At 45.3% G+C, this 25,613-nt stretch overlaps 1 protein-coding gene across 1 annotated transcript in view; it reads right to left on the reverse strand.

Moving 5' to 3' along the window:
- LOC116966541 (prosaposin) overlaps positions 1-25,613 on the reverse strand; it is an 84,167-nt gene that overhangs the window by 46,730 nt on the left and 11,824 nt on the right. Inside the window, exons 2-3 of the mRNA XM_033012889.1 lie at positions 16,259-16,392; positions 2,928-3,002 (exon numbers count right to left, since the gene is read on the reverse strand). Coding sequence (XP_032868780.1) covers positions 2,928-3,002; positions 16,259-16,392 — 209 coding nt within the window. The remainder of the gene's footprint in view (positions 1-2,927; positions 3,003-16,258; positions 16,393-25,613) is intronic.

A 25,613-nucleotide genomic window follows, 5' to 3' on the forward strand; every position in this document is an offset into this window, starting at 1 on the left:
CACTGACTGGCTGACATTTTACAATTTCGTTGTACATGGTTCATGTTACAATGACAATAAAGAAACTATTCTATTCTATTCTATATGCAACAAAATACAGTTCGAATAACTCGAAAAGGATACCATCATGCACATAGCTCGCATCAACAAGACCTTGCTACCAGGAAAACTCAAGCTGTGGTGCTTCTACTACTGGCATACTACCAAGACTATTTTGGCCCTTAACTGTGTATGAAATCCCCATCAACAAAGTGGAAAAGCTGGAAAGAATGATCAGCACATATGTGAAACAGTGGCTTGGATTTCCACGATGCTGAAGTGCTGTCGGACTGCATGGGAGTGGTAAATTGGAATTACCCATTGCAGGACTTGTGGAAAAGTTCAAATGCACCAAAGGTTGAAAGGTTCAAAGGTTCAAAGGTTGATTTATTGTCACATACACCTAAATGTAGTGAAATTCCTTTTGCCAATGCAGCACATAAAAAAGAATACAAACATAACAATAATAAATAGCTTTAACATAAAAACATCCCCCCCTAAAGCAAGGTTGGTCATGACCATCACTGAATCTGAAGATACTGTTGTTCGTAAGGCCCCCCCCCCCCCCCATGTGATAACGGGGAGGAAGTGGACCCCATCTGAAGCTGTTCAGAGTGCTAAGTCTGCTCTTCATTTCAGGGATGTGGTTGGCCAAGTCCAACACGGGAGAGCCGGGATCAGACTCGTCCCAAAAGCTCCTCAATGGCACAAGGCAACATCAGTGCAGAAGAGACGGTTCGTGGTGGAGGAGGTGAGAAGACGGGAGGAGGCAGAGCAACACGCCAAGGCCGTCTCAATGACCAAGCAGGGCCAATGGACTAACTGGGAGAGCCTGGATAAGAGGAAATTCAGCAGGCGTGACATCTTTGGTTAAGAAGGTTCAATGGTTGGGTATTAATGGTGGAGTAGCAAGATGGATTCAACAGTGGCTGAATGGGAGATGCCAGAGAGTAATGGTGGATGGTTGTTTGTCAGGTTGGAGGCCAGTGACTAGTGGGGTGCCACAGGGATCTGTGTTGGGTCCACTGTTGTTTGTCATGTACATCAATGATCTGGATGATGGTGTGGTAAATTGGATTAGTAAGTATGCAGATGATACTAAGATAGGTGGGGTTGTGGATAATGAAGTAGATTTTCAAAGTCTACAGAGAGATTTATGCCAGTTGGAAGAGTGGACTGAAAGATGGCAGATGGAGTTTAATGCTGATAAGTGTGAGGTGCTACATCTTGGTAGGACAAATCAAAATAGGACGTACATGGTAAATGGTAGGGAATTGAAGAATGCAGGTGAACAGAGGGATCTGGGAATAACTGTGCACAGTTCCCTGAAAGTGGAATCTCATGTAGATAGGGTGGTAAAGAAAGCTTTTGGTGTGCTGGTCTTTATAAATCAGAGCATTGAGTATAGAAGTTGGGATGTAATGTTAAAATTGTACAAGGCATTGGTGAGGCCCATTCTGGAGTATGGTGTACAATTTTGGTCGCCAAATTATAGGAAGGATGTCAACAAAATAGAGAGAGTACAGAGGAGATTTACTAGAATGTTGCCTGGGTTTCAGCAACTAAGTTACAGAGAAAGGTTGAACAAGTTAGGGCTTTATTCTTTGGAGCGCAGAAGGTTAAGGGGGGACTTGATAGAGGTCTTTAAAATGATGAGAGGGATAGACAGAGTTGACGTGGATAAGCTTTTCCCACTGAGAGTAGGGAAGATTCAAACAAGGGGACATGACTTGAGAATTAAGGGACAGAAGTTTAGGGGTAACATGAGGGGGAACTTCTTTACTCAGAGAGTGGTGGCTGTGTGGAATGAGCTTCCAGTGAAGGTGGTGGAAGCAGGTTCGTTTTTATCATTTAAAAATAAATTGGATAGTTATATGGACGGGAAAGGAATGGAGGGTTATGGTCTGAGCGCAGGTATATGGGACTAGGGGAGAATACGTGTTCGGCACGGACTAGAAGGGTCAAGATGGCCTGTTTCCGTGCTGTAATTGTTATATGGTTATCTGGCAAATGCAGGCATCTCGGCATTACTGAAATAAATAATTACCAGATACAATGATATCTTCGCTCCATAGATGCTTTCTCACCCGCTGAGTTTCTCCAGCATTGTTGTCTACCAGATACAATGAGTCCAGGCTCCCTCTGTAGGATGCCAAAGATGACCCATTGCCTCCTTGACAAAGAGCCCTGGACAATATCCTTCTCTCCTCTGCTATAGCAAATTATTTTCCCACAGTTATGTTTGATGGACTAAGTGGAAGAAATGCTTTCTGTGATCCTTGCGGGTTGTGTGAGCCAACAGTTGCTGCTTAGTGCGGGTGTCAGGGGTTATGGGGTGAAGCAGAATGGGGCTGAGTGGGAAAGATAGATCACCATGATTCAATAGACTTAATGGGCTGAATGGCTTCATTCTGCTTCTAGAGCTTATGAACACACAACCCAGTTCAGAACCTGGCCTCAATGGAGGTGCATCAGAAGAGTACAATGTGCTTCAGCTGCCAGTGGCTTTTAACGCCACAGAGACCTGGATCTGTGGGCAGTAGGATGTTTTCTCACCTCTTCAAACACAGCCATGTTTCTCAAAGAGCAACTACATATAGAAAGACACAGTGGCGCTGCTGTCTCATAGCACCAAAGAGTTGCTGTATCATGGCACGGGTTTGATACTGACCTCTGGTGCTGTCTGTGTGGAGTTTGCACATTCACCCTGTGACCTTACCCCAGTTTCCTGCCACATCCCAGGTTTGTAGTTTAATTGTCCTCGGTGTGCAGGGAATGTGAAGAGATGGTGTTTGATGGATGGGCAGTGTGGACTCGGTGGGCCAAGGGGCCGTTATTATGCTGTAGCTCTAAACTAAACTACTGCGCGCGCACAAACACAAACATACCTCTGTGGTATTGTCCTTCAGAAGATTTCCCACCACGGACATAACTTCTTTGCACAGATCACAAGGGACAGATTTCTGAAATGAAACAAATAGATTTCCATTAGACATTATTGCCACAAAAAGCTGGAGTAACTCAGTGGGTCTGTTGCAACTAGGGAGAGGGGGAGCAAAGGCAGAGATGAGGGGTACCGAGGAGACACAAGTGAGGGCCTCATCCATGATGAGAGAGGGGAATCCCCGTTCCCTAAAGAATGAGGACATCTCGGATGTCCCCTCGGATGAGGGGGTTCTCCCCTCCCATCATAGGTGAGGCTCTCACTTGTATCTCATCGGTACCCCGCAGCTCCACCCTTGCTCCCCCTCCCCCTTGTCGCATCAGAGTCCCCCTAGTCCTTATCTTCCACCCCATCAGCCGTCGCATACAACACATAATCCTCTGAAATTTCCGCCACCTCCAAAAGGATCTCACCACTAGCCACATTTTCCCCATCTCCACCCCTTTCCGCCTTCCGCCGTGACCATTCCCTCCGCAACTCCCTGGTTAACATCCCTTCCCACCCAAACCACCCCCTCACCACGTACCTTCCCCTGCAACCGCAGAAGATGCAGCACCTGTCCCTATATCTCCCCCTTCGACTCTGCCCAGGGACCCCAACAATCCTTTCAGGTCAGGCAGAGGCTCACTTGCACCTCCTCCAACCTCATCTACTGTATCCGTTGTTCATGATGTGGACTCTTATACATCGGCGAGACCAAACGCAGACTGGGCGATCGTTTCGCTGAACACCTTCGCTCAGTCTGCCTGAACCAACCTGATCTCCCAGTTGCTGGACACTTGAATTCTCCTTCCCATTCCTAAGACCTTTCTGTCCTCTGTCTCCTCCATTGTCAGAGTGAGGCTAATCGCAAATTGGAGGAACAGCATCATATTTTGCTTGGGCAGCTTACAGCCCAGTGGCATGAATATTGATTTCTCTCACTTCAGGTAGCCCTGGCATTCCCTCTCTATCCCTTCCCCACCCAAGTCGCACTAGCTTCTCACTTTCACCCTACAAACAGCTTACCTGTTTCCTTTATCGTCATTACTTTTTTGCATATTTTTTATTCATCGTTTTTTCATGTCTCCACAACACCATCTATATCTCTCGTTTCCTTTATCTCTAACCAAGGGTCCGAATAAGGGTCTCGACCCGATATGTCACCCATTCCTTCTCTCCAGAGATGCTGCCTGTCCTGCTGAGTTACTCCAGCTTTTTGTGTCTATACTGGCATGATTGTGAGATTTACTGTATTTGCCGGCAATGAAGACTCTACTTTTTACCCAAAATTAAGGCACAAAAATTTACCTGCGACTTGGAGGCCGAAAGTTAGGTTGTTAGCCAAGAAAGATAGACTTGGCTATCCCTTAGTACAGCAACATCATGAACAAGATAAGCCAAGTCTATTCCTCATTGCTGGCAGCTGAAAGGAAGCGGCTGTAAAGTGGGAAGTGACTGTAAAAGGACTGCGCCTGGGGGGGGTGTGTTCCTTTCATAGGAGGGAGGGGGTCGGGGAGGGAAGTAGCTTGGGTGACTGCGAGCAGCCGCCTTCTGCCGGCCCGCCAGCCTGCCACGGTGACCTTCGGCACAGGTGCAACCGATGGAGGTGGTGGTTGGCGGGTAACTACTGGGGGAAGGCTGGCTGCTCCGTCCCGGACTGACTTTCTCTCTCTCTACACTTGTCCCGGGGGAGGTGACCTGAGTGTTACAGCCAGTCCCAGGGACGTGAGGGATCTGGGAACTGCAGCCAGTCCCGGGGCACACAGGCGATGTTACCGACCCCTGGACTAAACCAAACCCTTGATCCTGTCCCGCCATCCTTTTCTCAAAATTTAGCGACTTAAATTGTGGGTGCGTCTTCGACGCAGGTGCGTCTTCATTGCCGGAAAATACAGAAGTTATCAGTTATGTAGGAAGTTGGATTGATTAAATAGCAGAAGAAACAGTTAGGCAGTAATGTAAGGATGTCAGGAATTTAATTGTGATGAATAATTTGCACGGATCATTTGAGATGAAAGTCAATTGAACATCCTTAATGTTAAAATAATTTTCTGAATTTGCAGGGAAGTTACTGCATGTCAAAAGTAATTCATTAGTAATTAAACAATTATCCCAAATGTGTACAAGGAGCTATATTAAGGAATCTACTGTTTGCTTGCAATGAATATAATTGCTTCCTCTTTAAGAATTCATGGTTAAAAATTGCTAACGGAGAACATTAGGAACATTTAGGCAAAATGTACCGATGTCAATCATGTCTGACGAATCTTATAGAATTTTTCGAGGATATAACTAGTAGAGTGGATAAGGGAGAACCAGTGGATGTGTTATATCTGGACTTTCAGAAGGCTTTCGACACGGTCCCACATAAGAGATTAGTATACAAACTAAAAGCACACGGTATTGGGGGTTCAGTATTGATGTGGATAGAGAACTGGCTGGCAGACAGGAAGCAAAGAGTAAGAGTTAATGGGTCCTTTTCAGGCAGGCAGTGACTGGTGGGGTACCGCAAGGCTCAGTGCTGGGACCCCAGCTATTTACAATATATATTAATTATTTGGACAAAGGAATTGAATGCAACATCTCCAAGTTTGCGGATGACACGAAGCTGGGGGGCAGTATTAGCTGTGAGGAGGATGCTAGGAGGCTGCAAGATGACTTGGATAGGCTGGGTGAGTGGGCAAATGCATGGCAGATGCAGTATAATGTGGATAAATGTGAGGTTATCCACTTTGGTGGCAAAAACAGGAAAGTAGACTATTACCTGAATGGTGGCCTGTTAGGCGCTTCCCCCCCCCCTGGTGAATGCTATGTACTTACCTTTCTCTGTTTCTCTCCCGAGTACAGGCCTCGTGGCTGAGAGTCTGGAATCAAGGGGTTAAAAGGCTCCTGTACCCGATTGGCCAAGCTGCGTCAGGTGACGGGTGACTCATCTGAAGCTTAAATACCAGAGTTTCCCAGGATTCTCTCTCTTCTTCGTAGACCCTGACTTGTGAGCAGCCTGCTGGTGTGAGCTGAGGAAGGCCTGGCCACATGGCATAGAACTTTGTGTACTTTCACCATTACTTGTTAACAGATATTGAATTGGGACGGATAAGGGCTGACCTTAGTGTTTTCGTGTATTTTGTTTCAGGGTTATATCTCTTTAGGCAGGTTTTTGAGTCTCTGGTTCGACGGTCCATTACGTGGCTGGCTGGAGCACTGTTTAATTGTTTGTTAGTCCATCCATATCCCTGACTGGGTTGTTTAAATCAGGTTTGGGTTTTTGTGTTCCATTGAATAATTAAAAGATTTTTGAACTTGAACCTGGTTTTTGAATTATGTTACGCGGCTCTGAAGTACCTGCATTCAGGAGTCGTAACAAAATGGGGGCTCGTCCTAAGTTTTGAGGACCCTAGACGTTTTTGGGGGTTTTTTTGGTAGGCTTCTGGTGACTGAGGAAGTCTGTGTGTGTGAGGGAATTTTTTCTTCCCTGCTTTGAGGCAGTCTGTGTTGTGAGGGAATTTTTTCTTCCCTGTTTGTGGTAGCATTGGTGCCCAGGGTTTAGCTGGTGGTTTGGTGCTACATTAGAGATGGAATTTAAGGTGAAAGAGTTTGTTGTGGCTCCTAGTCGGGAGTTGTTTGATAGATGTACGAAGGAGCATTTGATTTTGCTGGCTGAGAACTATGCCGTGCCTATTGACAAGCATTCAAAGAAACACTCCATTAAATCGGAGTTGTGGGCTGCGTTGGTGGAGGGTGGGGTTTTGCCTGGCTGTGCAGACAGTCCCCCACCTTCTGTTCAGCCAGTTCAGAACATGGAGGCCGTCATTAAACTTAAGGAGATGCAGCTTGAGTCACAGAGAATTGCCTCTTTGTTAAAAGAGAAAGAGCTCATGCATGTTCTTGAAATGAAACGGCTTGAGCAGGAAACCAAAAGGGCTGAATTTCAGCTGTGGGAAAAAGAAATAGATAATTCCCGGGTTTCTTCTAAGGAACGGGAGTTTGATATGAGCAAGAACATCCGCCTGGTTCCCCCGTTTCGTGAGAAGGATGTGGACAAGTATTTCACAGTGTTTGAACGGGTGGCTTTGTCCTTGAAGTGGCCTAGGGACGTGTGGACCTTGCTATTGCAGTGTGTCCTTGTGGGTAAAGCACGGGAGGTGTACTCGTCTTTATCTGTTGAAAGCAGTCTGGACTATGAGTGTGTGAAGTCTACAGTATTAAGGGCTTATGAATTAGTTCCAGAGGCGTACCGGCAGAAGTTCCAGCGCTTTAGGAAGTTTGATAGTCAGACTTATGTGGAGTTTGCTAGGGAGAAGGAGGCACTTTTTGACAGGTGGTGCGCTTCTGCAGGAGTGAAGGATTTTGAGCTACTGCGGGCCTTGATGATTATGGAAGACTTTAAGAACTGTCTCCCTGAGAGGGTTGCTATTTACCTTAATGAGCAGAAGGTGAATGAGGTGTCTAAGGCCGCGGTGTTGGCAGATGAGTATGTATTGACTCATAAATCTGATTTTGTTGGGCGATCCTATAGTTTTGGTGCACGGCCGGTTGATCGTGGTGGTGTCGCCGGTGGCAGTGTCAAAGCTGTTTCTGTGCCTGCAAGTGGCAGCACGTTGATACAGGGGGAGGTCCAAGCTGATAAGGTTGACGGAAATTTGAGGGCTAAGGAAGGTCCTGTATGCTACTGTAGAGGGAAAGGGCACATGTTAAAGTCGTGTCCCGTGCTGAAAAAGAAGGATGCAAAGCCTGTGGCTTTGGTGGGTACACAGAAGACACCTGTAGTTCCTGAGGTGCCTGAGTCTGATGAGTGTAGGAATTATTCTGCGTTCATCATGAATGGTTTTGTTTCTCTAGAGGATGGGGGTGATAGAGTTCCAGTATCCATCTTGCGTGATACTGGTGCTACTCAGTCCATTATATTGGATAGTGTACTGCCGTTTTCTGGGGAATCATCGGTTGGGTCAAATGTCCCAGTGGTAGGATTCGGGATGGATGACATGGTAGTGCCTTTGCATACCGTGAGTCTCGAATCCGAGTTGGTTTCAGGCCGGGTGACTGTTGGGTTACGGCCGTGTTTTCCCGTTGAGGGAGTTTCTGTGATTTTGGGGAATGACTTGGCAGGAGGTAGAGTTTCAGTTACTTCTGAGGTGACGGCTGTTCCGATGGTGCAGTCCTGATAGATTGGCTATGCAGCATCCGAGGGTCTTCGCAGCTTGTGCTGTCACGAGGGCTATGGCTAAGAGCCAGGCGAAGTTTGAGGATGTGGTGGACCTGAGTGAGAGCATTTTGGGGGATCAGGATGATAGATCCTGTGTTGTGAAGGGTGTTTCTACATCTCAAGATGGGGTAGTGTCTGGAAATGAATTTTTCTCCAGGTGACATGGCCGATTAGGAAAAGGGGAGATGCAACGAGACCTGGGTGTCATGGTACACCAGTCATTGAAAGTAGGCATGCAGGTGCAGCAGGCAATGACGAAAGCGAATGGTATAACCATATAACATATAACAATTACAGCACGGAAACAGGCCATCTCGACCCCTCTAGTCCGTGCCGAACACATAGTCTCCCCTAGTCCCATATACCTGCGCTCAGACCATAACCCTCCATTCCTTTCCCATCCATATAACTATCCAATTTATTTTTAAATGATAAAAACGAACCTGCCTCCACCACCTTCACTGGAAGCTCATTCCACACAGCTACCACTCTCTGAGTAAAGAAGTTCCCCCTCATGTTACCCCTAAACTTCAGTCCCTTAATTCTCAAGTCATGTCCCCTTGTTTGAATCTTCCCTACTCTCAGTGGGAAAAGCTTTTCCACGTCAACTCTGTCTATCCCTCTCATCATTTTAAAAACCTCTATCAAGTCCCCCCTTAACCTTCTGCGCTCCAAAGAATAAAGCCCTAACTTGTTCAACCTTTCTCTGTAACTTAGTTGCTGAAACCCAGGCAACATTCTAGTAAATCTCCTCTGTACTCTCTCTATTTTGTTGACATCCTTCCTATAATTAGGCGACCAAAATTGTACACCATACTCCAGAATTGGCCTCACCAATGCCTTGTACAATTTTAACATTACATCCCAACTTCTATACTCAATGCTCTGATTTATAAAGGCCAGCACACCAAAAGCTTTCTTTACCACCCTATCTACATGAGATTCCACTTTCATGGAACTGTGCACAGTTATTCCCAGATCCCTCTGTTCCCCTACATTCTTCAATTCCCTACCATTTACCATGTACGTCCTATTTTGATTTGTCCTGCCAAGATGTAGCACCTCACACTTATCAGCATTAAACTCCATCTGCCATCTTTCAGCCCACTCTTCCAACTGGCATAAATCTCTCTGTAGACTTTGAAACTCTTCTTCATTTCCCGCAACCCCACCTATCTTAGTATCATCTGCATACTTACTAATCCAATTTAGCACACCATCGTCCAGATCATTGATGTACATGACAAACAACAGTGGACCCAACACAGATCCCTGTGGCACCCCACTCGTCACTGGCCTCCAACTTGACAAACAACCATCCACCATTACTCTCTGGCATCTCCCATTCAGCCACTGTTGAATCCATCTTGCTACTCCACCATTAATACCCAACCATTGAACCTTCTTAACCAACCTTCCATGAGGAACCTTGTCAAAGGCCTTACTGAAGTCCATATACACAACATCCACTGCTTTACCCTCATCAATTTCCCGAGTAACATCTTCAAAAAATTCAAGAAGATTAGTTAAACATGACCTTCCAGGCACAAATCCATGTTGACTGTTCCTAATCAGACCCTGTTTATCCAGATGCTTATATATATTATCTCTAAGTATTCTTTCCATTAATTTGCCCACCACTGACGTCAAACTAATAGGTCTATAATTGCTAGGTTTACTCTTAGACCCCTTTTTAAACAATGGAACAACATGCGCAGTACGCCAATCCTCCGGCACTATTCCCGTTTCTAATGACATTTGAAATATTTCTGCCATAGCCCCTGCTATTTCTACACTAACTTCCCTCAATGTCCTAGGGAATATCCTGTCCGTATGTTAGCATTCATAGCAAAAGGATTTGAGTATAAGAGCAGGGAGGTTCTACTGCAGTTGTATAGGGTCTTGGTGCGACCACACCTGGAGTATTGCATACAGTTTTGGTCTCCTAATCTGAGGAAGGACATTCTTGCCATAGAGGGAGTACAGAGAAGGTTCACCAGACTGATTCCTGGCATGTCAGGACTTTCATATGAAGAAAGACTGGATAGACTCGGCTTGTACTCGCTAGAATTTAGAAGATTGCGGGGGGATCTTATAGAAACTTACAGAATTCTTAAGGGGTTGGACAGGCTAGATGCAGGAAGATTGTTCCCGATGTTGGGGAAGTCCAGAACAAGGGGTCACAGTTTAAGGATAAAGGGGAAATATTTTAGGACTGAGATGAGAAAAACATTTTTTACACAGAGAGTGGTGAATCTCTGGAATTCTCTGCCACAGAATGTAGTTGAGGCCAGTTCATTGGCTATATTTAAGAGGGTGTTAGATGTGGCCCTTGTGGCTAAAGGGATCAGGGGGTATGGAGAGAAAGCAGGTACAGGGTACTGAGTTGGATGATCAGCCATGATCATATTGAATGACGGTGCAGGCTCGAAGGGCCAAATGGCCTATTCCTGCACCTATTTTCCATGTTTCTATGTCAGACTTTCTCAGCTTACAGATCTTTTGTGAAGGCTGCCTAAATCTTCCTGAACCTGCTGAACAACAGTACATCATAAAGCCTGCAAATGAAGTTAGAGGATCTGTAAGCCGGCGAGATTAATTGCAATTTAATCACAGCCACAACTCCACGATTAGAAGTTGTGGCTGCGAAGAAAAATATTTCAAAGAAATCCTGAGTTTTCCCAGTATAATATGATAGGTGTATCTGGGTAAACCGGGAACCATTACCTAATTGTCCACATTCCATTTGCCTGCAGGGTTGGCTACACAGAACTAAGACTCTTTTTGCATGAAGAGAGGAGCTGCAAGTTTAGTCAAATTGAAATAGGAAGCATATGTAAGGTTTCAGCAGATTAATTTGACAGGACCTTAAAAGCATTAGAAGGGAAGTGTGAGAGAACTGAATCAGAAGGGCTAAGAGGAACTGTGAAATGTCCACGGTGAGTAGGATTAAAGAGAAGCCCGCGGCATTTCTTGTATATATTAAGAACAAGAGAGTAACTAGGGAGAAGGCGGAACATTCATGGAGTGGAGGGGAATGTATGCCTGGAGGCAGAGAAAGTGAATGAGGCACTGAGTGAGTACCTGGCATTGGCATTCACCAAGGAGAGGACATGGGGAGAGCGAGATCAACTATATTAACAAGTTCGCTGATGACACAACAGTGGTGGGTCTCATCAGCGACAATAATGAGTCGGCGTACAGGATGGAGGTGAAGCTGCTCACAGGATGGTGCAGATCCCACAACCTCACTCCCAATGTGGAAAAAACTAAGGAGATGATGAGGACATTGGTGCCCCACTCCCTTTCCTGTTGGAGATCTACAAGAAGCGGAGCATCAGTAGAGCCATCTCCATCATCAAGGACCCCTACCACCCATCACACCACATCTTCTCCATTCTGCCATCTGGGAAGAGGTACAGGAGCATCAGCTGCAAAACCAGCAGGATGCTACACAGCTTCTTCCCACAGGCAATAAGACTGATTAACGGACTTTGTCCCCTCCCCAAATATCGTTCACCAACACATTCAACCTCGTCCATACTTTGACAGTTAGCCACCTGTCAAAGTAAAGCCACTGTCGGTCGGAATGTCTGTTTTTATTCTATTGTAAATTTTAGGCCTATTTTCTGTTTTTAGACATGGTAATTTTAATTTGTTTTTAAAGCTCTATGTATTTATCCTTTTTGATTAACTACACTGAATGGAAACTGATCGAGCAACGTTTTTTCGTTTCCTCTGTGTATGCTCAGTGAAAATGATATTAAAGAAATACTGAATACTGAGGTGCATTGATGGAGGAGTTGGTAGTGTTAGTGTAGATGCTGGTTAACATCAATGATATACAATCAATGCTGGAGTAACTCAGCGGGTTAGGCAGCATCTATGGAGAAAAGAAATAGGTGACGTTTTGAGTTGAAACCTCTCTCCTCTGGACGCGAGAAGGGTTTCAACCCGAAATGTCACCTATTCCTTTTCTACAGAGATATTGCCTGACCCGCTTAGTTACTTCAGCATTGTGTGCCTATCTTAGATGAGTGTTAGGTTTCTTGTAGAGCTGAAGGCTGACAGCTCTCCAGGACCTGATGGGATCTATCCCAGGTTATTAATATAGCCACGAGAGGGGACTGCTGAATGCTGGCAGGGATCTGTGTAATCTCTTTAGCCACAAGCGAGGTTTCAGAGGACTGGAGGATAACCAATGTTGTTCCTCTGCTTATGGAGCACGGTGGGGACAAACCAAGAGACTATAAGCTGGTGAGACTTACATCGGTGGTGGGGAAATTAATGGACATTCTCAAGCATAGGATCGACTTGTGTCTGGATATGCACAAGCGGATTAGGGATAGTCAGCATGGCTTTGTGCAGGGGAGGCCACGCCACACAAACTTAATTGAGTTGCACCCCCCCCACCCCGTGGAGAGGTGAGAAAGGTGATTGATGAGGGTAGTGGATGTTGTGTACATTTGAATTTGACAATGTCCCCATGGAAAGCTAATCACAAAGATCAAGGTACATAGGATCCACTGAAGCCTAGGAAATTGCATTCAAAATTAGACCATAAAAGAATCAGCGCTGAGGCATTTGTCTGCATCTGTGCATGAGTGCCCCTATCTGTGTGCGTCTGTCTGCCGGCACGTGCGTATTTATGCATGTGTGCGCATGTGTGGGTGTGTGTGGACGTGCGTGTATGTGTGGACGTGGGTGTGCTAGCATGTGTGTGTATGTGTGTGCATGTGTGTGCAGGTGTATGTGTGCAGGTGTGTGTATGTGAGAATGTGTGTTTATGTGTGTGTGTGCATGTATGTGTGTGTGTATGTGTGCATGCGTGTGCGTGTGTATGTGTGCACATGTGTATCTGTATGTGTGTGCGTGCGTATGTGTGCGTGTGTATGTGGGCATGTGTGTATGTGTGCATGCGCATGTGTGCATATGTGTGCGGATGTGCCCATGTGTGTGTATGTATGTGCACGCGTGTGTGTGATTGCGTGTGCGTGCTTATGTATGTATATGTGTGCGCATGTGTGTGCATGTGCGCATGTGTGTGCATGCATGCGTCTGTGTGCGTGTGTGTATGTATATGTGCATGTGTGTGTATGCGTATGTGTGTATGCGTGCACGTGTGTGTATGTATATGTGCATGTGTGTGCACGTGTGTGTATGTGTGCACGTGTATGTATGTGTGCACGTGTATGTATGTGTGCACGTGTGTGTATGTGTGCGTGTGTGTGCATGTGTGCTCGCACATACAAATGTGGTGCAATTGTGAGTAGTGAGAAAGGTTGTAAAAGATTCAGCAGGATCAATTAGAAATATGGGCAGAGATGTTACAGATGGAGTTTTAGTGCGAGATGTTGCACTTTGGCAGGTCAATGTAAGGGGAAAGTATATCATAAATAGTCAGACCATCAGCAGCAATGAAGAAAGGGATCTTGGATCACAAGTCTATCGCATCCTGATAATGGTAACACAGTGTGACATATGACTTCATTGATTGGGGATTGTATATAAATTGGCAACTTCCCCACAAGCTCTGTCTTCCGCCCCCACACTAATGACTGGTATTTAGCTTCTACTAATTACATCTAGTGTAAGTGATTGATGGTATTTGGTGGGAGCCCTTGGAAATGTAGGATCAATGGGTGGTTTATGCTTGGCACAACTCAGTGGGCTGAATGGCCTGTTTCCATGCTGTCTCTCTCTGTGACTCGAGTAGAAAGGAACTGCAGATGCTGGTATACACCAAAGATAGACACAATAAGATGGAGTAATTCAGCAGGACAGGCAGCATCTCTGCAGAAAGGAATAGGTGACATTTCAGGTAGAGACCCAGTCTGAAGAAGGGTCTCACCCCGAAACGTCAGCTATTCCTTTTCTATAGAGATGCTGTCTGACCCGCTGAGTTACTCCAGCTTTTTGTGTCTCTCTATGACTCAGTGTCCTCACAATCTTCAATTATAGGGGGGCGGGAAGGCTCTTATTAGCAATCTTTGCTTCACATACCGGGATCTGCAGATGCCTTTGTACTGCAATATTCTATGACTTATTCCTGTTTTTTTTCTTGTGTTGAACAACTCCAATCGCTTTCCGGGTGCAGGTTAATCAAGGCCCACGGATATCTTTCCAACAGCTTCTCTACCACTGATTTTCCAGTCGCTGGCCAGGATTCACCTGGCCAGCGGTGCTTCATAAATAACATATTTGCTGTCCTCCAGAAACCAATGACAGGATCAGTCAGTCAGCATGGATTTATGAAGGGGAAATCATGCTTGACTAATCTTCTGGATTATTTTGAGGGTGCAACAAGTAGAAGGGATAAGGGGGAGCCAGTGGATGTGGTGTATCTGGACTTTCAAAAAGCCTTTGACAAGGTCCCACACAAGAGATTAGTGTGCAAAAATTGATCACATGGTATTGGGGGTAGGATATTGACATGGATAGAGAACTGGTTGCCAGGTAGGAAGCAAAGAGTAGGAATTAACGGGTCCTTTTCAGAATGGCAGGCAGCGACTAGTGGGGTGCCACAAGGCTCAGTTCTGGGACTTCAGTTATCTATATTACTAAAACTCTGTTCTTGACCGGTTTTGGCAATCTGTGCTGCGATTTCCGAGAGAACGCCGCCACCTACGGCCGTCATTTTTGGCCACCTCGCTCAGAGCCCCCCTCCGCCGTATGTGTACCGAGGATTTTTCCCGTCGATGAAATATGACAGAGATATTAATTATTTTACAAAATTCTCCATTCTCTCTGCTGCCCCCGCTGGCAGCAGGGGGGAGGGACTATAAAACCAGGAAGTGGTGTGCTCCAATCAGTCTCTGCAAGTGGTGTGCCTCAATCAGAGCTTTGAATGACACTGACAAATGTCTACAGCACTGTGAGTACCCTTAATTTGGTTTGAAAATGAAAATATGGTTAGAGGTAAAAAAGCACTGCCTGCAAATGGTTGTTTGGGTTTGGGTTGAAGTAAAAAGGCACTCTCTCTCCCCCCCTCCCTCTCCTCTCCTCTCCCCCCCCCCCCTCTCCCCTCCCCTCCTCTCCCCCCTCCCTAATCCTCTCCCCTCTCCTCCCCTCCTCTCCTCCCCCCCCTCTCCTCTCCACCCCTCCACCCCCGTCTCCTTTTCCCCCCTCTCTCTCCCCTCTTTTTCTCCCCTTCCTCCCATCCATCCCCTCCCCTAAACCCCCCTCCCCTCCACACCCCTACCCCCTTCCCTCCACCCTGCCCCCCCTCTCTCCTCCCCCTCCTCTCCCCTCCCCCTCTCTCTCTCTCTCTCCCCCCTCCATTAGCGTGAGTGCGGGGGGGGAAGTTAGTGTGTCACGCTGCATGCCCCCCCCCCCCCCCCAACCGCACTTTGGGGCACTTGGTCTAGTTTACAATATATATTTAGACAAAGGAATTAAATGTAACATCTCCCAATTTGCAGATGACACAAAGCCAGGTGACTGTGTGAGCTGCGAGGAGGATGCTATGAGGTTGCAGGGTATAATGTGGATAAATGTGAGGTTATCCACTTTGGTGATAAATACAAGGCGGCAGATTATTATCATTATTATATCAATTCACTGGATGTTTTCAAGAGAGCTTGTTATAGCTCTTAGGGCTAAAAGAATCAAGGGATATGGGGAGAGAGCAGGAACGGGATACTGATTTAGGATGATCAGCCATGGTCATATTGAATGGCGATGCTGGCTCGAAGGGCCAAAAGGCCTATTCCTGAACCAATTTTTCTATGTCTCAGATTTACTTTAAAAAAATCAACATTATGTTGTGTATTGCTTTCCATCGGTGATACAAAGAACTATCCACTGCTATTATTATATATAATTCATTTTAGTCCGAGCAAGCCATAGAAAAAAAAGTATTTCACAAAACAAGGTCACTAACTACTACAATGTCTGATCATCATTTATAGTGGCAATTGAATTGATATACTTTTGGTTAATTTACTTCTGTTGATCCCATCATTAACTAAAAACAAATTTCACAAGAACCAAATCACATAATATTAAATGACTTTGGACAAGACTACTGAAACAGCGTGCGGGACATGTGAATGAGAAGGTATTTGCAGGCTTCTCTCTCACCAACTTACCACAGTTGGTTGTCTCCAAACATTCTGCTGACAGTGTTTCACAGCTCCACACTCGGATGCAGTTTTTACATCATGACACCAAAATGGGGGGCCTTTAGCACATTGTTGCTGGCCTGAGAAAGGCTTGGCCACAGCTGTCAATAGAAAAAAAAAATTTAGAATTCACTTTGTAGCTAACATTCAGACAAGGGCCTGAACCAAGATATCTATGCGTAGCACTCTCCCAAACTTAAAGATGCAGAAGTTAACCACATTGCGGTATGTGTAAGACAGAACTGCAGATGGTAGTTTAAATAGACAATAGGTGCAGGAGTAGGTCATTCAGCCCTTCGAGCCAGCACCGCCATTCAATCTGATCATGGCTGATCATCCACAATCAGTACCCCGTTCCTGCCTTCTCCCCATATCCCCTGACTCCGCTATCTTTAAGAGCCCTGTCTAGTTCTCTCTTGAAAGAATCCAAAGAACCGGCCTCTGTGTGAATCGAAGGTAGACACAAAATGCTGGAGCATCTCTGGAGAGAAGGAATGGGTGACGTTTAGGGTCGAGATTGGGCCTGTTCACAGGCTACAGGGCATGTTCCTCTGTTTTACTGTTGCTGTGTTCTGTGCGTTTCTGACAACTAGATCTGCACGACACTGCAACCCCTCTCCGACTATGTGATGGAACAGCAGATGGACATACTGAGGAGCATACTGAGGCAGAGAGGGCTATAAGCAGTGGTTCCACCAGATCGGTAGGCAGGTAGTGCAGGAGTCTCCTGTGACTATCTCCCTCTCAAACAAGTGGAGCATTTTGGAAACGGTTAAGGCTGATGACCTTTGGTTTGGTTTATATATACAGCATGGAAATAGGCCCTTCGGCCCACCAAGTCCACACTGATAACCGATCATCCATACACACTAGTTCTATCCTACACACTAGGGTGACTTTACAGAAGCCTATTAACCTATAAACCTGTACATTTTTGGAATGTGGGAGTAAAACGGAGCACTCGGAGGAATCCCAAGTGGTCACAGGGAGAATGTGTAAACTCCATTCAGACAGCACCCAATCAATAGTCAAGAATACACACAGGCATTTCTATGGTTGTAATCAAAGCTCCAGGAATGTGTATTGTTTTTCTGGTGCCATGCTCAAAGATGTCTCTGAGTGGGTACAAGGCATTCTGAGAGGGGAGGGTGACCAGCGAGAGGTTGTGACCCTTATTGGTACCAGTGACATAGGCAGGAAGGGGGATGAGGTCCTGCAAAGAGAATTCAGGGAATTAGGTTAGAGGTTGAAAGAAACAGGAACTCCAGGGTCGTGATCTCATGATTATTATTCATGTAATGTGCCAGTGAGACAATAAATAGAAAGATAGTACATTCAGGGCGGCACGGTGGTGCAGCGGTAGAGTTGCTGCCATACAGCCCCAGAGACCTGGGTTTCATCCAGACAACGGGTCTGTCAGTACATTCTCCAGGTGCTCCGGTTTCCTCCCATATTCTAAAGACGTGCAGGTTTGTGAGTTAATTGAATTTGGTAACATTGCAAAATTGTTGCTAGTGTTTAGGATAGTTTTAGTGTATGGGAGGGCACAATCGCTGGTCGGCACGGACTCGATGGGTCTGTTTCCGTGCTATATGTCTGTTTGTCTAAAGCAAAGCAAAGTACATTCAGTGGGTGGCCAAGGAGCTGGTGCAAGAATGAGGGCTTTAGATATACGGCTCATTGAGCGTGTTCCAAGGCAGGTGGCACCTGTACAGAAGGGACATTGTAATTGAGCTTGAGGGGAACCAATATCCTCACAGGGAGGTTCGTAAGCACTACTCAAGATGGTTTAAACTAGAAGGTGCGGGGGATAGCAACCAGAGCAGTCGGTCAGAAAGTGGAGGCACTGATGGGAAGATGGAGGTTGTGACAAGCAAGTCCAAAAGGACAGACAGGAACAGGTTAACAAAACACAGCCAGACTCATGGGCTGTGTTTATTTCAATGCAAGAAATATTGTGGGAAAAGTAGATGAATTAAGAGCTTGGAACTATGTTGTGGCCATTTCAGAGGCTAGATAGTGAGAGAGACTAAACTAGCAGCTCAACACTCGAGGGTTTCAATGTTGCAGACATGATATAGAGCGTGGTAAAGGTGGAGAAGCTGCTCCACTAATCAGGGAGAATGCCACTCAAGAGAGGACATACTGGAGGGTTCATTCAGTGAGATCATGTAGGCACAGCTCAATCCCACTCTGTTGGGATTGCACTCTCAGCCCAACAATAGCCAGCGAAGGTACAATTGCAACGTTTAAGCACGTACTATCACAACGATTAAGAAACAATTAGACAGGTACATGAATAGGATAGGTTTAGAGGGATATGGGCCAAGTAGGTTTGGGCAAGTTGGGCGGAAGGGTCTGTTTCCACGCTGTATCAATCTATGGAAGATAGAGTAACAGATCTGTAGGTAGATTACAGAAAGATGTGAAAGCCACGGGGTTGTCAAAGTGGGTGAATAACTTCCCCAATAGTGACTGTGACTTCCTCAGTGTAAAAGGAAGTGCATCCAGGAGGGGTTCCTGAAACATTGTGCGGCCAGTCCAACCCAAGGAGGAACAAACTGGAGCCTGACCTGAGAGACTGGTGTTTCCGTGGAAGAGCATTTGGGGAACCACGATCACTACCCCTTAAGTTATGAATAAGGATAAGTCTGAACTTTAATGGGCCTGTCCCACTTAGGAGATTTTTCAGGCGACTGAAAAAACGGCGACTGGAACAGTGACTGTCAGAGTGGAACAAATACACACACACACCGATTCCTTCACCAGCCCGTTATACAGGCGGAGGACAGGGCAAACGGGGGGGTGCACTGTCTGAGTGAAATTCACACGGTGCAAAGCCAATGTGATACAGACACACACCGCGATGAACAAGAAGGTTGGCACTGTAATTAAGAGGGTGAAAGCACAGTGTATGGGAAGGGTCACATACAGTGGCTTGCAAAAGTATTCATACCCCTTGAACGTTTCCACATTTTGTCACGTTACAACCACAAACGTAAATGTATTTTATTGGGATTTTATGTGATAGACCAACACAAAGTGGTGCATAATTGTGAAGTGGAAGGAAAATTATACATGGTTTTCAAATTTTTTTACAAATAAAAAACTGAAAGTGTGGCGTGCAAAAGTATTCAGCCCCCGAGTCAATACTTTGTAGAACCACCTTTCGCTGCAATTACAGCTGCAAGTCTTTTGGTGTATGTCTCTACCAGCTTTGCACATCTAGAGACTGACATTTTTCCAATTCTTCTTTGCAAAATAGCTCAAGCTCAGTCAGATTGGATGGAGAGCGTCTGTGAACAGCAATTTTCAAGTCTTGCCAGAGATTCTCAATTGGATTTAGGTCTGGACTTTGACTGGGCCATTCTAACACGTGAATATGCTTTGATCTAAACCATTCCATTGTAGCTCTGGCTGTATGTTTAGGGTCGTTGTCCTGCTGGAAGGTGAACCTCCGCCCCAGTCTCAAGTCTTTTGTAGACTCTAACAGATTTTTTTCCAAGATTGCCCTGTATTTGGCTCCATCCATCTTCCCATCAACTCTGACCAGCTTCCCTGTCCCTGCGGAAGAAAAGCATCCCGACAGCATGATGCTGCCACCACCATGTTTAACAGTGGGGATGGTGTGTTCAGGGTGATGTGCAGTGTTAGCTTTCCGCCACACATAGCATTTTGGCCAAAAACTTCAATTTTGGTCTCATCTGACCAGAGCACCTTCCTCCACATGTTTGCTGTGTCCCCCACATGGCTTGTGGCAAACTGCAAACGGGACTTCTTATGGCTTTTTTTCAACAATGGCTTTCTTCTTGCCACTCTTCCATAAAGGCCCGATTTGTGGAGTGCACGACTAATAGTTGTTCTGTGGACAGATTCTCCCACCTGAACTGTGGATCTCTGCAGCTCCTCCAGAGTTACCATGCTTGGCTGCTTCTCTGATCAATGCTCTCCTTGCCCGGCCTGTCAGTTTAGGTGGACGGCCATGTCTTGGTAGGGTTGCAGTTGTGCCATACTCTTCCCATTTTCGGATGATGGATTGAACAGTGCTCCATGAGATGTTCAAAGCTTGGGATATTTTTTTATAACCTAACCCTGCTTTAAACTTCTCCACAACTTTATCCCTGACCTGTCTGGTGTGTTCCTTGGGCTTCATGATGCTGTTTGTTCACTAATGTTCTCTAACAAACCTCTGAGGCCTTCGCAGAACAGCTGTATTTATACTGAGATTAGATTACACACAAGTGGACTCTATTTACTAATTAGGTGACTTCTGAAGGCAATTGGTTGCACTGGATTTTATTTAGGGGTATCAGAGTAATGGGGGCTGAATACTTTTGCACGCCACACTTTTCAGTTCTTTATTTGTAAAAAAAATTACTGTATCATTTTCCTTCCACTTCACAATTATGCGCCACTTTGTGTTGGTATATCACATAAAATCCCAATAAAATACATTTATGTTTGTGGTTGTAACGTGACAAAATGTGGAAAAGTTCAAGCGGTATGAATACTTTTGCAAGCCACTGTAAGTCCTTTAAAAGAGGGGGAGAGAGGGGAGAGAAGGAGTGGAGACAACTTTTAAGAAGCCAGAGATACACGGCTGTGAAGCTCGGTGGACATTAACATTATCTTTATCCATTATTGGTTACCCTTGGTTCTGAAAACTACTGCTTATGTTCCCCCCCCCCCCCAATAACCATATAACAATTACAGCACGGAAACAGGCCATCTCGGCCCTACAAGTCCGTGCCGAACAACTTTTTTCCCTTAGTCCCACCTGCCTGCACTCATACCATAACCCTCCATTCCCTTCTCATCCATATGCCTATCCAATTTATTTTTAAATGATACCAACGAACCTGCCTCCACCACTTCCACTGGAAGCTCATTCCACACCGCTACCACTCTCTGAGTAAACATAGAAACATAGAAATTAGGTGCAGGAGTAGGCCATTCGGCCCTTCGAGCCTGCACCGCCATTCAATATGATCATGGCTGATCATCCAACTCAGTATCCCGTACCTGCCTTCTCTCCATACCCTATGATCCCCTTAGCCACAAGGGCCACATCTAACTCCCTCTTAAATATAGCCAATGAACTGGCCTCGACTACCCTCTGTGGCAGGGAGTTCCAGAGATTCACAACTCTCTGTGTGAAAAAAGTTCTTCTCATCTCGGTTTTAAAGGATTTCCCCCTTATCCTTAAGCTGTGACCCCTTGTCCTGGACTTCCCCAACATCGGGAGCAATCTTCCTGCATCTAGCCTGTCCAACCCCTTAAGAATTTTGTAAGTTTCTATAAGATCCCCTCTCAATCTCCTAAATTCTAGAGAGTATAAACCAAGTCTATCCAGTCTTTCTTCATAAGACAGTCCTGACATCCCAGGAATCAGTCTGGTGAACCTTCTCTGCACTCCCTCTATGGCAATAATGTCCTTCCTCAGATTTGGAGACCAAAACTGTACGCAATACTCCAGGTGTGGTCTCACCAAGACCCTGTACAACTGCAGTAGAACCTCCCTGCTCCTATACTCAAATCCTTTTGCTATGAAAGCTAACATACCATTCGCTTTCTTCACTGCCTGCTGCACCTGCACCTAAAGAAGTTCCCCCTCATGTTACCCCTAAACTTCTGTCCCTTAATTCTGAAGTCATGTCCTCTTGTTTGAATCTTCCCTATTCTCAAAGGGAAAAGCTTGTCCACATCAACTCTGTCTATCCCTCTCATCATTTTAAAGACCTCTATCAAGTCCCCCCTTAACCTTCTGCGCTCCAGAGAATAAAGACCTAACTTATTCAACCTTTCTCTGTAACTTAGTTGTTGAAACCCAGGCAACATTCTAGTAAATCTCCTCTGTACTCTCTCTATTTTGTTGACATCCTTCCTATAATTGGGCGATCAAAATTGTACACCATACTCCAGATTTGATCTCACCAATGCCTTGTACAATTTTAACATTACATCCCAGCTTCTATACTCAATGCTCTGATTTATAAAGGCTAGCATACCAAAAGCTTTCTTTACCACCCTATCTATATGAGATTCCACCTTCAAGGAACTATGCACGGTTATTCCCAGATCCCTCTGTTCAACTGTATTCTTCAATTCCCTACCATTTACCATGTACGTCCTATTTTGATTTGTCCTGCCAAGGTGTAGCACCTCACATTTATCAGCATTAAACTCCATCTGCCATCTTTCAGCCCATTCTTCCAAATGGCCTAAATCACTCCGTAGACTTTGGAAATCCTCCTCATTATCCACAACACCCCCTATCTTGGTATCATCTGCATACTTATTAATCCAATTTACCACACCTTCATCCAGATCATTGATGTACATGACAAACAACAAAGGATCCAACACAGATCCCTGAGGCACCCCACTAGTCACCTGCCTCCAACCCGACAAACAGCCATCCACCATTACCCTCTGGCTTCTCCCATTCAGCCACTGTTGAATCCATCTTGCTACTCCTGCATTTATACCCAACAGTTGAACCTTCTTAACCAACCTTCCATGAGGAACCTTGTCAAAGGCCTTACTAAAGTCCATATAGACAACATCCACTGCTTTACCCTCGTCAATTTCCCTAGTAACCTCTTCAAAAAATTCAAGAAGATTAGTCAAACATGACCTTCCAGGCACAAATCCATGTTGACTGTTCCTAATCAGACCCTGTTTATCCAGATGTTTATATATATTATCTCTAAGTATCTTTTCCATTAATTTGCCCACCACTGAAGTCAAACTAACAGGTCTATAATTGCTAGGTTTACTCTTAGAACCCTTTTTAAACAATGGAACAACATGCGCAGTACGCCAATCCTCGGGGACTATTCCCGTTTCTAATGACATTTGAAATATTTCTGTCATAGCCCCGGCTATTTCTACACTAACTTCCCTCAATGTCCTAGGGAATATCCTGTCAGGACCTGGAGACTTATCTACTTTTATATTTTTCAAAAGTGTCAGTACTTCTTTCACTTTGAAACTTATAGTATCCATAGCTACTCTACTAGTTTCCCTTACCTCACATAATTCAATATCCTTCTCCTTGGTGAATACCGAAGAAAATAAATTGTTCAATATCTCCCCCATCTCGTTTGGCTCTGCAGATAGCTGTCCACTCTGTCACTCCAATGGACCAGTTTTATCCCTCGTTATCCTTTTGCTATTAATATAGCTGTAGAAACCCTTTGGATTTACTTTCACCTTACTTGCCAAAGCAACCTCATATCTTCTTTTAGCTTTTCTAATTTCTTTCTTAAGATTCTTTTTACATTCCTTATACTCCTCAAGCACCTCATTTACTTCATGCTGCCTATAATTATTGTAGATCTCCCTCTTTTTCCGAACAAGATGTCCAATTTCCCTTGAAAACCAGGGCTCTTTCCAATTTTTACTGTTTCCTTTCAACCGAACAGGAACATAAAGATTCTGTACGCTTAAAATTTCCCCTTTAAATGTCCTCCATTTCTCTTCTACATCCTTCCCATAAAACAAAATGTCCCAGTTCACTCCTTTTAAATCATTTCGCATCTCATCAAAGTTAGCCTTTCTCCAATCAAAAATCTCAACCCTAGGTCCAGTTCTGACCCTCTCCATAATTATATTGAAACTAATGGTATTGTGATCACTGGACCCGAAGTGCTCCCCAACGCATACCTCCGCCACCTGTCCCGTCTCATTTCCTAACAGGAGGTCCAGCACTGCCCCTCCTCTAGTAGGCACCTCTATGTATTGCTGCAAAAAACTATCCTGCACACATTTTACAAACTCCAAACCATCCAGTCCATTTACAGAATGAAATTTACAGCCAATGAAATTCACCGGTCATCACCGGCCACAACCTACGAGAACCTATGACAACCTTCGACCTCTTGGCAACCCACGGCAACCCACGGCACCTACGGCACGAGAATTCTCGCTACTCGCCATGCGGCTTTATTCTAGTCTCCGCTAATTTTTCAACATGATGAAAAATTCACGGTGACCATAATGAGGCTGCGACTACTTCCCAGAATGCGGGAACTCCTCACGACCATGAAGGGAACTACCCGGCAACCCGCGAACATGTGGCGACCGCTTAGTTTCCTGCAGTCGCCTAAGTGGAACAGGCCCATTAGGGGACAGTAGTAAATTGGGGTACGGCAGATTTCAGCATCATTAGGCAGGAATGTGAAAGAGCAAATTGGGAGCAGTTGTTGTTGGGTAAGTCCACATCAGACAGTCCAGCTGATCAGAGTTCAGCATCATTATCTTCCGGTTAGGAGGGATATGGGCCGCAAGCTCAGGAAACCTGGGATGAAGAAGATTGCCAATTTAGTCAAAAATGGAAAGAGAAGCAGGCATAATCTTTAATTTAGAAAATGGTCAGAGGAAATCAGACAAGTCCTATCAGGAATATAAAGAAAACAGGAATAAACTCAAGCCGGCAATTTATGAGGGCCAGAAGGGCCATGAAAAAGAGTCACAGTCATATACAGCATAGAAGCAGGCCTTTCAGCCCACCTTGTCCATGCTGACCAACTTGCCATTATGGAATAGCCCCATTTGAAACATAGAAGAGATAAGAACAGGAACACAATGCCTGTGCTGTATATGAAGCTAGGTTCAACTAATCTCCACTGCCTGCATGTGATTCATATCCCTCCATTCCCTGCACACTTGTGCTTAGGTCAAAGTCTCTGAGACACCATCATCATATCTGCTTCCATCACCCCACGCAGCACGTTCTAGCCACTCACCACCTGTGTGTGAAAAATGTTTTCCTCATCTCGGTCCTAAAAGATTTCCCCCTTATCCTTAAACTGTGACCCCTTGTTCTGGACTTCCCCAACATCGGAAACAATCTTCCTGCATCTAGCCTGTCCAACCCCTTAAGAATTTTGTAAGTTTCTATAAGATCCCCCCTCAATCTTAAAATTCTAGCGAGTACAAACCGAGTCTATCCAGTCTTTCTTCATATGAAAGTCCTGACATCCCAGGAATCAGTCTGGTGAAGGTACACAAAATTGCTGGAGGAACTCAGCGGGTGCAGCAGCATCTATGGAGCGAAGGAAATAGGCGACGTTTCGGGCCGGCCTTCTCTGTACTCCCTCTATGGCAAGAATGTCTTTCCTCAGATTAGGAGACCAAAACTGTACGCATTACTCCAGGTGTGGTCTCACCAAGACCCTGTACAACTGCAGTAGAACCTCCCTGCTCCTATACTCCAATCCTTTTGCTATGAATGCTAACATACCATTCGCCTTCTTCACTGCCTGCTGCACCTGCATGCCTACTTTTAATGACTGGTGTACCATGACACCCAGGTCTC

Source organism: Amblyraja radiata, chromosome 37 (assembly GCF_010909765.2).
Source record: "Amblyraja radiata isolate CabotCenter1 chromosome 37, sAmbRad1.1.pri, whole genome shotgun sequence".
NCBI classification, from domain to species: domain Eukaryota; kingdom Metazoa; phylum Chordata; class Chondrichthyes; order Rajiformes; family Rajidae; genus Amblyraja; species Amblyraja radiata.